At 44.3% G+C, this 14,529-nt stretch overlaps 1 protein-coding gene across 2 annotated transcripts; it reads left to right on the top strand.

Moving 5' to 3' along the window:
- Positions 1–3,510: 3,510 nt before the first annotated feature.
- On the top strand, positions 3,511–11,049 carry LOC101760596 (DNA topoisomerase 2). Of its 2 annotated transcripts, XM_004953482.3 has the most exons (22): positions 3,511–4,163; positions 4,792–5,075; positions 5,176–5,242; positions 5,326–5,596; positions 5,682–5,881; positions 5,969–6,178; positions 6,268–6,381; positions 6,544–6,651; positions 6,736–6,900; positions 6,979–7,164; positions 7,265–7,420; positions 7,506–7,639; positions 7,726–7,894; positions 8,304–8,498; positions 8,586–8,772; positions 8,854–8,903; positions 8,978–9,397; positions 9,472–9,619; positions 9,731–9,789; positions 9,877–9,960; positions 10,053–10,152; positions 10,241–11,049. In XM_004953482.3, the coding sequence occupies exons 1-22, from the start codon at positions 3,609–3,611 to the stop codon at positions 10,819–10,821; spliced, it is 4,443 nt and encodes a 1,480-aa protein (XP_004953539.1). In that variant the 5' UTR covers positions 3,511–3,608; the 3' UTR covers positions 10,822–11,049. The 2 variants fall into 2 exon arrangements, with proteins under 2 accessions (XP_004953539.1, XP_014660027.1); XM_014804541.2 differs by having other exon boundaries at positions 8,304–8,772.
- The last annotated feature ends 3,480 nt before the right edge of the window (positions 11,050–14,529 follow it).

Below are 14,529 nucleotides of genomic sequence, written 5' to 3'. Positions count from 1 at the left end.
CGACGACGAGTCCAATTCGACTATGCAGACCTTGATTTGGTAGCAACGAGCAAGTATCAGTGGCATTTCATGCTCGTCTCGCATTTATCTCGGTGAGCAATCTAACATTAGCAACACAGTGTGTGATTCCTTAGTTGCGCAAAACAAGCTCAAAGCTTGCTACCAAACCGGGGTGTTTGGTTGCAGGAATTCTATCACATCGAATGTTTAGATACTAATTAGGAGTATTAAATATATGTTAATTACAAAATTAATTGCATAAATGAAGGCTAATTCGCGAGACGAATCTATTAAGCCTAATTAGTCCATGATGTGATCATGTGGTGCTACAGTAAATATGTACTAATCATGAATTAATTAGGCTTAATAGATTCGTCTCGCGAATTAGTCATGACTTATGCAATTAGTTTTATAATTAGTTCACGTTTAGTCCTTCTAATTGATATCTAAACATCCGATATGACCCGAACTAAAAATTAATCCATGGATCCAAACTAGGCGAGACAAGGGGTTCAAGGAATCCAAATGGACCTGGATGCTCGAACATCTTAGAGATTCATCAACCATTCTGCCATGTAGAGTTTAGCCGTGTGCTCATTATTCGAGACGTGCAGGTTGACCTATCTTGAGTGGCTTTCCCCGTGTAAGCAAGGATTAAAGGCGGGATGCTTACCGTGCCGTGCCGCCTATAGTTACGGTAGTCGTAAGCAAGGTCTAAAATTTATCGTTACATGCCTTATTTTAAACTGTGCTAAAATATCAAGTTTTGGATGATCTATAAGGCCAGTCTTAATGGAAATGTCACGAAAGTTTTATGAGCATTTAACCCATACCATATCAGCAAAACTGTTGACTTGGTAGGCTATTAATGAGGAGAGAGGGGAGTTTTATCCCTATGAAACCCATTTAGCACAGTTACCAAGTCCCATGAAATCTAATGAAACTTGCATTGAGCATGTTATAATTTCATGGCATGACACATTTGGTCATAGGACAACGCAAAAATTAAATGATTTAGAGGGTGTTTGGATATACCTCCTAAAGTTTAGTACCCGTCACATCGAATGTTTGGATACTAATTAGGAGTATTAAACATAGATTATATACAAAACCCATTGCACAGATGGAGTCTAATTCGCGAGACAAATCTATTAAGCCTAATTAGTCCATGATTTGACAGTATGCTGCTATAGTAAACATGTGCTAATCATGGATTAATTAGGCTCAATAGATTCGTCTCGCGAATTAATATAGGGGTTCTGTAATTAGTTTTATAATTAGCTCATGTTTAGTCCTTCTAATTAGCATCCGAACATACGATGTGACACTCCTAAAGTTTAGCATCTCGTATCCAAACATCCCCTTAGGCTATCTATGAAACTGTGCATTGAAAGTGACAATTTCATTTCATTGAAAAGCTGACACGGCACTCTTGGTAATAGTGCACGTATCAAACCACAACTCTAGATATAATCAACTGATCATGTTGATGCATCACACACCGTAGCGATTAATCGACCGCGCTGATGCATTACAGACAACAGAGATTAACCGACTAATGGTTCGTATGTCTGCTTGGAAGCTAATCACGTTCTCCTTTTAACTTCAACGTCTTAAGGTGTGTTCGGTTTGAGGGTTGGTGGGAGTTGGAATGGGTTGGACCCGGTTAGGGAGGTGTTTGGTTGGAGGGGGTTGGAATGGGTTAGACCCAGTTAAGAGAATATTCTCCATAGATGCGGGTTGGATGCATCCGCCAAAAACGAGCGGACGCATCCAACCAACATGCACGACGTCTCCCACCGTTTTGTCCGAGAGGAGGAGCAGGTGGGGAAAAGGGAGGGGCGGGCGGCGCCGAGGAAAAGGGAGCGGGTGGCAGCAGGGAGAATGGAGGGCGAGTGGCACCAGGGAAAATGGAAGGATGGGCAGCGGCGGTCCGACCGGCACGGCGAGGGAGAGAGGCCGATGATGGGCGTACGAGCATCGGGGCTTCATCACGACCCTATTTTGTCATCTTGTTAGGGACGAGGAGGTCGGGGAGTTGGTGTTCGGCGGCGATGCCTGAGCTTCGGCCAGCGGCCGCGAGATCTTAAATCCCTATCGCCAGGAGCCATGGCACAGGGCAAGATGTGGTGGAGGAGGGATCTGAGAGGGTGCGTGAGCTGTATGCGGTGGTGATTTGGGAACGGTAGAGGGGTTTGGGAGGAATCGGCCAGCGGGTCAAGGGAGCTTGGCCCGGTTCACCTCTATCTCGAGGAAGAAGAAAGGAGAAAGCAGGGGGAGGTGGGTAAAAGAAAAAAAGAAAAGAAAATGTTAGGTGGATGACATGTGGTCCCTAATGGATGATAGGGTCTATCAACAGATGTGATTAACGGTGTTAAAATGACACCTATCCCAACCTTCTCAACCCCTCCAATCAAATAAAAAATTGAAACGGATCTATCCCTCTTATCCAAATATAAGATGAGTTGAACTCAACCATAAAAGGATGAATCCAACTCAGGAGGTGTTTGGAACACCCTATTAAATTTTAACACCTGTCACATCGAATGTTTGGATGCTAATTAGGAGTACTAAATATAAGCTAATTACAAAACTAATTGCACAGATGGAGTATAATTTGCGAGACGAATCTATTAATCCTAATTAGTCCATGATTTGATAATGTGGTGCTACAGTAACCATTTGCTAATGATGGATTAATTAGGCTTAATAGATTCGTCTTGCGAATTAGCACAAGATTCTGCAATTAGTCTTATAATTAGCTCATATTTAGTTCTTCTAATTAGCATCCGAATATCCGATGTGACACTGTTAAAGTTTAGCACCTCGTATCTAAACAACCCCTCGTTCCACGTTAATCCTAAGGGGTTGTTTGGATACCCCGTGCTAAAGTTTAGCACATGTCACATCGGATGTTTGGATACTAATTAGGAGTATTAAACATAAACTAATTACAAAACTAATTGCACAGATGGAGTCTAATTCGCGATACGAATCTATTAAGCCTATTAGTCCATGATTTGACAATGTGGTGCTACAGTAACCATTTGCTAATGATGGATTAATTAGGCTTAATAGATTCGTCTCGCGAATTAGCACAAGGTTCTGCAATTAGTTTTATAATTAGCTCATATTTAGTCCTCCTAATTAGCATCCGAACATCCGATGTGACACTGTTAAAGTTTAGCACCTCATATCCAAACAGCCCCAAAACTAAACACATGCTGCACACAGGTCAAATCTGCTGCTCCCTATCCACAACGGAGTAAAAAAATACTTCCGTCCACACTAGCCACACCTGTCCCTGGAGCGTCAGAGCAAGAGGGAAGCATCTGGATAACCCCCGCGGGTTCAATTTCCGCCGCACGATCCCTCCCTCGCGATCCCCACCGTCCGTTCCCCAGCCCACCGCGTGCCTCCCGCACCCAAAATTCAAATTTCGAATCGCGGCACCGTTACCCGCACCGCACCCCTTCGGCTCCGATAAACCCCCCCGACCCCCACATTCCCCTCTCAACCCCCAGATCCCCAATTCCCCCACCCCGCTCGCCGCCCCACCCGAAACCCTAGCGCAGGCACACGACCTCCGTGTGCTGCGCGGCGCCGCCATGACGGGCCCTCTCCACTCCAGCTCCGGCCACAACGCCGCCGCCGGTGGGGGCGGCGGCGGCAAGACCATCGAGGAGATGTACCAGAAGAAGACGCAGCTGGAGCACATCCTGCTGCGCCCCGACACCTACATCGGCTCGGTGGAGAAGCACACCCAGACGCTCTGGGTCTACGAGGGCGGCGCCATGGTGAACCGCGCGGTCACCTACGTCCCAGGCCTCTACAAGATCTTCGACGAGATCCTCGTCAACGCCGCCGACAACAAGCAGCGGGACCCCCGGATGGATTCGCTCAAGGTCGAGATCGACGTCGAGGGCTGCTGCGTCTCCGTATACAACAACGGCGACGGGATCCCCGTCGAGGTCCACCAGGAGGAGGGCGTCTACGTGCCGGAGCTGATTTTCGGCCATCTCCTCACCAGCAGCAACTACAACGACAACGAGAAGAAGACCACCGGCGGGCGGAACGGATACGGCGCCAAGCTCACCAATATCTTTTCCACGGAGTTCGTCATCGAGACCGCCGATGGGCGTCGCCAGAAGAAGTACAAGCAGGTGAGATGTTTTGGCTGTCTCTTGACCGCTCTTCGTACGCTTATTTTGCCTTTTGGGTTGCTATTATAGTTTGGATTGGTTTATAAAAGAAGGGTTGCGCAGATCTGGAAAAAACACATTAGAGTTTGGATTTTATTTGCTTCTGATTTGATAGTTCTGTTAACTAGCCATGCGTTTACTAGGACTAAGTGCCTTCTGTTGTCAGTTTATAATCTGGTGAGTAGAATACTCGAGTGTAAGACTGGAATTGTAGGTCTGCACAAAATTTTATCAGCAGTTCCGTATCTCTGCTCTTTCGATTGGCTAAATGTTTAGGAGTGATTAGGTCCCTAGTTTTGTCCTCTACGTGACAAGTTAATTTCAGATTCCTTTTAAATTTAGTACTGATCTACTATAGTTCTTTTGTTATAATGCTAAATTTTGAATTGTGACAATTTCATGCATAAACAGTTGAATATTATTGGATGCAGCATTGGTTAGTATGGTTTAGTATCAACCATACAAGTCGCAACTAGTTAAGAGCCCACCGGCTAGCACACTCAATAAGTTGATTCGTTTTGTTCTGTTAAGGGACAACCCTCCCAAATATCCAGATACAGAGTGTGATGCCACATGAAAACAAATGCAGGTTTTCTCAGAAAACATGGGGAAGAAGTCAGAGCCCCAGATTACGAAGTGCAAGCAGGGGGAGAACTGGACCAGGATCACCTTCAAGCCTGATCTGGCCAAGTTCAACATGACCCATCTTGAAGATGATGTAGTAGCCCTTATGAGGAAAAGAGTTGTTGACATGGCAGGAACTCTTGGCAAAACGGTGAAGGTTGAAATGGATGGCCAGAGGTTGCCTGTAAAGAGCTTCTCTGACTATGTGAACCTGTATATCAAGTCTACTAATGGTGACCCAAAACTAAGGTTTGTGTTGGTTTCGTATGAACATCAGTTTGGGTGATGTCTATAAACAAAACTTATCGTGGGGTGTTTCTGATCATTCAGACTTTCTTTATACTTTCAGGGTTTTTGATCAAGTAAATGATCGGTGGGAGGTGTGTGTTATTCCGAGTGAAGGACAGTTTCAGCAGGTAACTTTGGGTTATGTGTTATCTGCACGCAGATTCTTGTTGTGGTTCCACTTGCATCCTAAACACTTGTTGTGCTATTGCAGGTCAGCTTCGTCAACAGAATTGCAACAATAAGGGGTGGAACTCATGTTGATTATGTCACCAACCAAGTTGCAAACCATGTGATGACCGTTGTGAATAAGAAAAACAAGAATGCAAACATGAAACTGCATAATGTGAGGAACCATCTGTGGGTCTTTGTTAATGCCCTCATTGACAACCCCGCCTTCGACTCACAGACCAAGGAGACCTTGACCACTCGTCAGGGAAGCTTTGGGTCAAAGTGTGAGCTTTCTAATGAATTCCTCAAGGGAGGTATGTGATACAATGCACTGTAGTAGCCTCCAACCTGTAGTTTGGCTGCATCACCAATGATAATCCTTACTTTGTATGATTGCAGTCGAGAAATCAAGTATTGTCAGCAATGTCCTCTCCTGGGCCGATTTCAAATTAAGCAAAGAACTAAAGAAGACTGATGGAAGCAAGAAGTCAAGAATTTCTGGCATACCAAAGCTTGAGGATGCAAATGAAGCTGGTGGGAAGGACTCCAACAAGTGCACATTGATTCTGACTGAAGGCGATTCAGCCAAAGCTCTTGCTGTGAGTAATTTAAACTTGCTAGTTGCTAATATAGCACAGTGTATACTTTAACTACTGGACTGAAATGCTGCACCTTTTCCCCTGCAGATGGCTGGTATAGCTGTAGTTGGTAGAGATCACTATGGCGTGTTTCCTCTCAGGGGAAAGCTATTAAATGTTAGAGAAGCAAATCACAAGCAAATTCTGGATAACACAGAAATTCAGAACATAAAGCAAATTCTTGGTTTGCAGCATGGAAAGCAGTATGATAGCACCAAAGGCTTGAGATACGGCCATCTCATGATAATGACAGATCAGGTTAGGCATACAGCAACTTCAGTTATTTATGAAATAATCAAACTCAAGTTGATTGTTCACTCGTTTTGACTTTTGACAAATAAATTCAGGACCATGATGGTTCCCACATCAAAGGGTTGTTGATCAACTTCATTCATTCTTTCTGGCCATCTCTTCTTAAAGTTCCATCTTTCTTGGTTGAGTTCATCACTCCAATTATCAAGGTAGGTAACAGTTGGGGTTTATCTGTGTGCAGCTTTTCTGTACTTTCAACATTTATTCTTGATCCCATACTAAGTTGCACTGAAGGGATTATTTTCTCCAGATTTGTAATCTGTAAAGTGAATGTTTGGCAGCAATAATGATTCTTGAATTTACTTGTCCAGGCAACTAAGAAAAATGAGACCAAATCATTTTACACAATGCCAGAGTATGAAGACTGGAAAAGGAATTTAGGAGCAAGTGCAAGTTCATGGACCATAAAATACTATAAGGTCTTCTTTACCCCTCTAGTTTCTTTTGTTGTTTTCCTTAGCATGGAAGTCCTCTCTTGTGTTGCTTAATCATGGTTGGTACAGGGGTTGGGAACAAGCACATCCAAAGAAGGCAAAGATTACTTTACAAATATTGACCAACACAAGAAGGATTTTGTCTGGGTAGATGATCAAGATGGCAATGAAATCGAGTTAGCATTCAGCAAAAAAAGGATTGCTGATAGGAAAGAGTGGCTTACAAACTTTCAGGTTAGCTCTTGCATCTTTTTTCAGTTTGGCATGGTCTGTTTATGCTGCATGGTTATTAATGTGCAAACCATTTTTCAGCCTGGAACTTACCTTGACCAACGTGAGAAAGAAATCAAGTACCGTGATTTCATCAATAAAGAGCTGATTCTCTTCTCATTGGCGGACCTGCAGCGATCAATTCCTTCGATGGTAGATGGTTTTAAACCAGGTCAGAGGAAGATTCTGTTTTGCTCATTCAAGAGGAACCTTGTTAAGGAAACCAAGGTGTGCCATCCAAAAAGAAATGCAACATTTTCTTATATTAAAGATTATATCAGGGGATTCTTTAATTTTCCTTTTTTGCTGTTTCTTCTCTTGAATACAGGTTGCTCAGTTCTCTGGTTATGTGTCAGAACACTCCGCATACCACCATGGTGAGCAGAGTTTAGCAAGTACAATTGTTGGAATGGCTCAGAGTTTTGTTGGCAGCAATAACATAAACCTTTTGTACCCTGGAGGCCAGTTCGGTACCAGATCTCAGGTGGGCTACTAGCGCAAATGCTAAGTACCACAAGGTGTTTTGCAATTACATAGTTTCAGTTTTTGTTGTTCTTGTTTACTTTCAGGGTGGCAAAGATGCTGCGAGTCCTAGGTACATCTTCACCAAACTATCACATATCACACGTTCAATTTTCCCAAAGGATGATGATACTCTTCTTAATTATCTGAATGAGGATGGACAGTTAATTGAACCGAGCTGGTAATATTAGCACTTGCATGATCAATACTCATTTATTGTGATTATATATTGTTTGGAGTAGATAAGACAAGCCTTCTTTTCTTTAGGTATGTGCCAATCCTTCCCATGGTTTTGGTCAATGGAAGTGAAGGAATTGGTACTGGATGGAGTACATTCATTCCAAACTACAATCCAAGAGACATTGCTGCTAACATCAGGCGGTTGCTGAATGATGAGGCTACTGTACCAATGCACCCGTGGTACAGGGGGTTCAAGGTCAGTAACACAAGTTGGTTTTCACAGTTGCGAACGGGCCTCTAGATGAGTTGGTTAGGTGGCTCTAGTAGCACTCCTCAGGTCATGGGTTTGACTCGGTTTGACTCCCTGTGGGAGCAAACTTTAGGCTGAGGTTAAAAAAATCCCCTCGTCTGTCCCATGCCAAAACATAGGTCTAAGGCCCGGCCTAGGTCGTTGGTTGTCTCACACGGGCTATGGTGCCGCTATGTAAGGGTGGGGCAGGGGTTCTGGGGGTTTTCTCGACCTACGTGAGAAGGTCTTCTTCTTCTTAACAAAATGCCCGGGGGCTGTCTTACCCCTGCAGGTCAAGTTGCACTAAGATCTAAGGCTAAGTTTTGTAAAAAGAAAACTAATGGTTGTATTGAATCAAATTTCCTTTGATAAACAGGGATCCATTCAGAAGGCAAATAATGCAAGGGTAGATGGTGCCACATATACCATCACTGGTATCATAGAGGCTGTTGACAGCACTACATTGAGGATTACTGAACTGCCAGTCCGCCGTTGGACGCAGGATTACAAAGACTTTATTGATTCTTTGCGTCCAGACGAAAAGAACAAGGACAAGGAAGCATTTATTGAGGTAATTGTCAACGAAAAACACTTTCACTTGAATTCGTTATGTTTCCTCCTCAATGGCCATTATTCTTCAATTGCTATTATTTTACAGGACTGCACCGCACAAGGTGATAATGACGATGTTTACTTTGAGCTCAAACTATCTGAGAAGAATATGAATATCGCCAAGGAAGAAGGACTGCTGAAGAAATTTAAGCTGACAACAACAATAGGAACAACAAACATGCACTTGTTTGATTCAGATGGTAAAATACGGAAGTATGACACTCCTGAACAAAGTAAGTTTATCTCATTTTAATTTTGCTACAGAACCCTTTTTGTTGTGTCATCTTATCACTAAAAGTGTGGCATTTCTGCAGTACTTGAAGAGTTCTTTAAATTAAGGCTTCAATTCTACTTCAAGAGAAAGGTACATGTGTTAAACTTTGTTCTTTGCAGAATATTTGCTCAACACCAAATTAACTCTCTCTCTCTTTTGTCCAGGAAGTATTATTGCAAAATATGAAGCTGGACTTGAAGAAGCTTGAAAACAAAGCTAGGTTTATCCGCTGTGTTGTTAACAATGAAATTGTAGTCAATAACAGGAAGAGGGCAGATCTTTTTTTGGAGCTTCGACAGAAGAATTTTGATCCTTTCCCAAAGAAAAAGAAGAGAGCTGAACCAGCTGCTGTAGGAGCTACAGAAGAGGAGGAAAACGAAGAGAGTCCTGAAGCTGCAAACGGAGTTGATCCTAGTGACTATGAGTATCTCCTATCAATGGCAATTGGTACCTTGACTTTGGAGAAGATACAGGAGCTCAATGCTGAGAAAGAGAAAGTAGTGAATGAAGTTGAGGAACTGGAAAAGACCACAGAAAAATCGCTTTGGCTGAGAGACCTTGACGCCTTTGAGAAAGACCTGGATGTAAGCAATGCTATTCTCTGATGTTCTGTGTACTATTTTTGATTCTGCTAGCTCATCCGCCAACTTTGATGCAGGTGCTTGATCAAATGGATCTAGCAGATGCGCAGGAAAGGAAAAGGCTAAGGGATGAGAATGCCAAAAAAGCAGGATCGAAAGCTGCTCCCAAGAAACAACGTAAAAAACCGGCTGCTAAACAGCCAAAAGTGGAAAGTGATACAGAAGGTATCTCATATTCCTGCATTGCACAACAGTTTTTCATGGCACGTTCTGTTGGGTTGTTTTAGCTCTGTTTGAACTTTCAACCATTCTTGAAACTCTTCCCATGCATTACAGGAGATGCTGCTGAACCAGTGGTTGCAAAGCGTGGAGCTCAACGGAAAAAACCAGCCAAGGTTAGAACCTACGATGCCAATCCTCAAATTGACTATCTATTTAGTTGCACCCTACTGACAAAATAACATACTTCATAACTTCCTAAGGAAAATGGTGCTGGGTCTGATGACGAAGATTATGTTGCTGAAAAGGCAAAAGCTGAACAACAGAAGAAGAAACAATCTAAGAAGGTAAGATCCTCCAAGCTATCTTTTAAGCTAATTTGTTTGTAATAACTTCTTTTACTGGTTACATTTACAATCCAAATTTAACAATCTCACAGGCAAGTGCTCCACCTGTGGATGAAGACGAAGATGACTTGCCCACACTAAAAGAACGTCTTGCAGCTTTTAATCTCAATGACTCCTCTCCGGATAATTCTGGTAGTGCCCAAGTACAATTTCTCAATTTGAGCTGATGGCCTTATTCTCTGTTTCAAAAATTTGAGCTGATGGTCTAACAACTTTGCAGCCATGGAAACTGAAACAACAGAAGAGCAGATTGGAGGCAAGGGGAAGAAGGGAGTAAGCAAAAGAGGTGGAGGAAAGAAGGCTTCATCATCCTTGGCAGTGATACATGACGATGAGGATGAGGATGTCGATGTTTCCCTGGAAGTTCCAGAAGAAGTCCAAGGTCCAAAGAAAGGTAGAGGACGGAAGCCTGCTGCCCCCGTGAAGCCCAAGGCTACTGCCACCAGGAAGAGGGCGCCAGCTCAGGGCAAGGCCATGATGCTCAAGCCCACAGAGGACAGCAACACCAGCGCTCCTTCTCCTGAGAAAAAGGTCCGGAAGATGAGGGAGTCTCCCTTCAACAAGAAGAGTGGCTCCATCTTGCAGAGAGGCTCGATCGCTGCCTCGACAAGCTCTGAATCTACTGCTGAGGCATCACCACCCTCTGGCAGCTCTGCAGAGCCAATTGCTGCCCCGCAACCTAGGAGGACAGCCAGGGCTACCACCAAGAAGACGCCTGTCTACGACCTTGAAAGCGAGGATGAAGTGGTGGAGGTAACTGATGATTCTGACTTCGACGTGGATGGTGACTCTGACGAGTGAGTTCATGGCCTTGCTACGTCGAACTAAGTTAGCCGTGTCCCTTGTGTTGCGTGCGCCAGTATCTAGTATGTGGGTTGTTACATTAGCTACTCTGATGATTCGGTGGTGTACTCTATGTGATGCATATCTTGTGCGTTGTATGTGGTGTCTGTTGGCTTTGCTGGTGTGAACAGAGGTTGTTCTGAGTTCTGCGTGTCAACTTTCTAAGGTTCGAGTGGCCAGTGCCAACGAGTTCTCCTGAATGCTGCTCGCCACGGGCGACCATTAGACTGATGCTGAAAAAAATCACATGCCCCGATGTTGAAAAAATCATGTCATACCATCTCACACGGACGTTCAGAATGCTTTAGGACGCATAGTGTTCAGCAACCGGCATCCATGCTCCTTCCGCATGTGGGATGGGCGTTGCCGCCGCTGGCACGGTTCCACTTGCAGCGTCAGGCCTCCTCACCCCGTTGGTCGTCTACGGTGTTGCGCCGACAAGCACAAGTTCACTGGCGTGGAGTGAGATGGTGTGCAACTATGTTACCCCGATACTTCAACATGACCCCGTATCATGTATCCGATACGTATCCGCGTATAACATGTAAAAGTGGAAACCATATGAATTTCAAAACATGAAACTTCCACTACTGCACTGCCCATTATTTAAGGGAGCGAACACAGTGAAATTTTTACTGCTCCTCCCAACGCTTCTCCCCTCCCCTTCATTCGGTCGCCTGCACTCTAGGGCTAGATGGCTAGACTTCATCGTCAGCACAGAGCCGACGCCGTCTTCTCCATGGAGCTACAGAGGTCATCGATACCTTCAGTGGTTGATGGCCTTACGCCGGATCAGAGGAAGTCCTGTTCTGCGCATTCAAGAGGAATTTAGTAAAGGAAGTAAAGGTGTGTCATCAACCAAAAACATTGTGCATTCTTTTTTGTATATATTATTACGGATCATCAGTGCAATACCTATCCCTAACTGTTACCGTTTCGTCTCATCTGTTGACTACAGGTTCTTCAATTCTGTGATTATGTGACACTACACTCACTGACATGGCCAGGAGAGTCTAGCACATAAGCTCATTGGAATGGCTCAGAGTTTTGTACGAACTGACAACATAAACCTTATGTACCCTGGAGGCCATTTCGGTACCAGATATCAGGTAGGATAACAATGTCAAAAGTTAAGTGCTTTGCGATGGAATAATCTCGTGCATTTTGACCCAGTCTTTCTATCCTTGTTTGCATCTTTATGTTTCATTGTAGGGAGGAGAAGACCATTGGGAAACCCAGTACATGTTCACCAAATTGTCGCCTATAACTCGTTCAATTTTCCCAGAGGATGATAATGTGCTTCGCAACTATCTGCAGAAAAATGGAAAATCAATTGAACACACATGGTAACATTAACTTTGAATGCACCATCCTGAATGTTTTCAATTACATAGTGATACAATCAGTTAAGATAAGCCTCATTATCTTTAGGTTTGTGCCAATCCTTCCCATGGTTTTGGTCAACGGAATCGAAGTAAATGGTAATGGATGGAGCACCTATATCCCAAAGTATAATCCTAGAGACATCGTTGCTAACCTGAGACGCTTGCTGAATGATGAGTATACTGAACCTATGCACCCATGGTACATGGGTTTCAAGGTCAGTAAAATGAGTTCGCCTGCATAATTCTTTTGCACTACGGTGTGGGATTTTCTAAATAGGAAAATTTATGGTTGTATTACGCAATGCAAATTTTCTGTCCACAAACCAACATGGATCTATTGAGAAGACACGAAAAAAAAGCAGCTGGTGTCACTTATACCATCACTGGTATTATAGAGGCTGTTGACAACACTATGCTGAGAATTACGGAGCTGCCAATCTGCTGCTGGACTCAGGATTACAGAGTTTCTCCAGTCATTGGCTCCGGATGACAAGATATCTTATTACCAAACTCGTTCACTTGTTTATGCTGTTTTAACCTCATGAATGTTGTTGTTTAATCAAAATCAATTTGAAGGAATGCAACATCCTAAGTGATTCCGGGGATGTTTACATTGACATCTTATTAAGTGAGGAAGATATGGTTATATCTAAGCAAGAAGGACTAGCGAAGAAGTTTAACCTGGCAACTACAATCGGACCAATAAATATGCACTTGTTTGGCCCGGATGGCAACATTCGGAAGTATGACACTCCGGAACAAAGTCTGTGTCGCATGTCCATCTTTACATTTTGTTACAGATAACTTTTTTCCTATTGTCATCTTGTGTCTAAAAGTGTGCCATTTCTTGTACTTGAAGAGTTCTTTAAATTGAGGCTTGAATTCTATGAGAAAAGAAAGGTAGTTCTCCACCTTTTGTTTTCTTCAGACTGACTGTCAAATCCCGCATTAAGTGATTTGTGTTACGCAGGAAGCATTATTGGAAAAGATAAAGCTGAGCTTGAAAAGTCTTAACAACAAAGTTAGGTTCATCTTCTGTATTGTTAATGATGATATCATAATCAGTAAGAGGAAGAAGGCAGAGCTTTTGCTTGAGCTTCAGCAGAAGAATTTTGATCCTTTACCTGAGAAAAATGAAGAGAGTCCTGAAGCTGCAAGAGGACTTACCAAAAGTGATTACGAGTATCTCCTTTCAGTGCCAATTAGTACCTTGACTTGGGAAAATATACAGGAGCTCATTGACGAGAAGAACAAATTAGAGAATGAATTGGAGAAACTGAGCCAAACGTCCCCAAGATCACTTTGGCTAAGTGACCTCAATGCTTTAGAGAAGGAATTGGATGTAAGCAATGTCATTCTCTGCTGTGTTGTTTTTTGTTTTGTGTTCTACTTTCTGATGCCTCAAATTTGATGCAGGTCCTTGATAGAATGGATGCAGAGGTTGTGGAGGAAAGGAAAGCTAGGATTGAAAAGTGAGCCCGAACTGCAGCTGCATGCAGAGCAGGACCCAAGAGACGGCCTGAAAACTTACTAGGAGCCTCCTGAACCGCAAAGAAGAATGAGTAGTCGTCGCGCGAGGAAAGTGCCGATCACAGATCGCGTCTCCTGTCGAAGATCCACACTGCAAGGCGTCCGAGCGCCTCACGGTCAACAGCAAGGAGAGGTGCCCCCAATGGCGGTGCGCACCCTCGCCGGCGGCTTCTGCTTCGGCCTCCAACATCGTAGTCAACACCCTCACCCCATGCCGACGCAGAATGCACGCCGGCGGGCCTAGCGAACGTCGTCGGCGGCAGCAAGAGCTCGCCGCAGTTGTAATGTCAGCCGGCGGGAATATAACCGATAGCCCCCAAAAGGTTACATATACACCCCTAAATTGCGCGATCCGATTATTTTTCATATCGACCCCTATTGTTTTACGTACAGCCCCTCGTTTGGATCGCGATTAATAGTCGCGATCCAGATTATTTGCGGATGCATCCCTGGTTTTGACCGGGCCCTGCTCTCGCCGCCCCGCCAGTCCGCCGACGGCTGCGGCCGCTGCTGTTCCCGTGGGGATCACGAAGAGCAACCCCCCTGCTCTTTCTCTCGCGGCATTGTCGCTGACGAGCGGCAGTCCCCGTAGCGGGGGGGGGGGGGGGGGGGGGGGGCGGGAAGGGGTCGGTCGCCGACGAGGTCGGCAGTTTGAAAAAGAGGACAAAGGAAGGCTCGAACTCCAGCGAGGTGCATCATCTATCAGCAGCAGCATGCTGGAGGCAGGAGAAGAACCAGATGCCTGGGACCT

Source organism: Setaria italica, chromosome I, assembly GCF_000263155.2.
Source record: "Setaria italica strain Yugu1 chromosome I, Setaria_italica_v2.0, whole genome shotgun sequence".
Classification (NCBI taxonomy): domain Eukaryota; kingdom Viridiplantae; phylum Streptophyta; class Magnoliopsida; order Poales; family Poaceae; genus Setaria; species Setaria italica.
The sequence above is the reverse complement of the archived record's forward strand: the minus strand, read 5'-3'. Positions and strand labels throughout refer to the sequence as shown.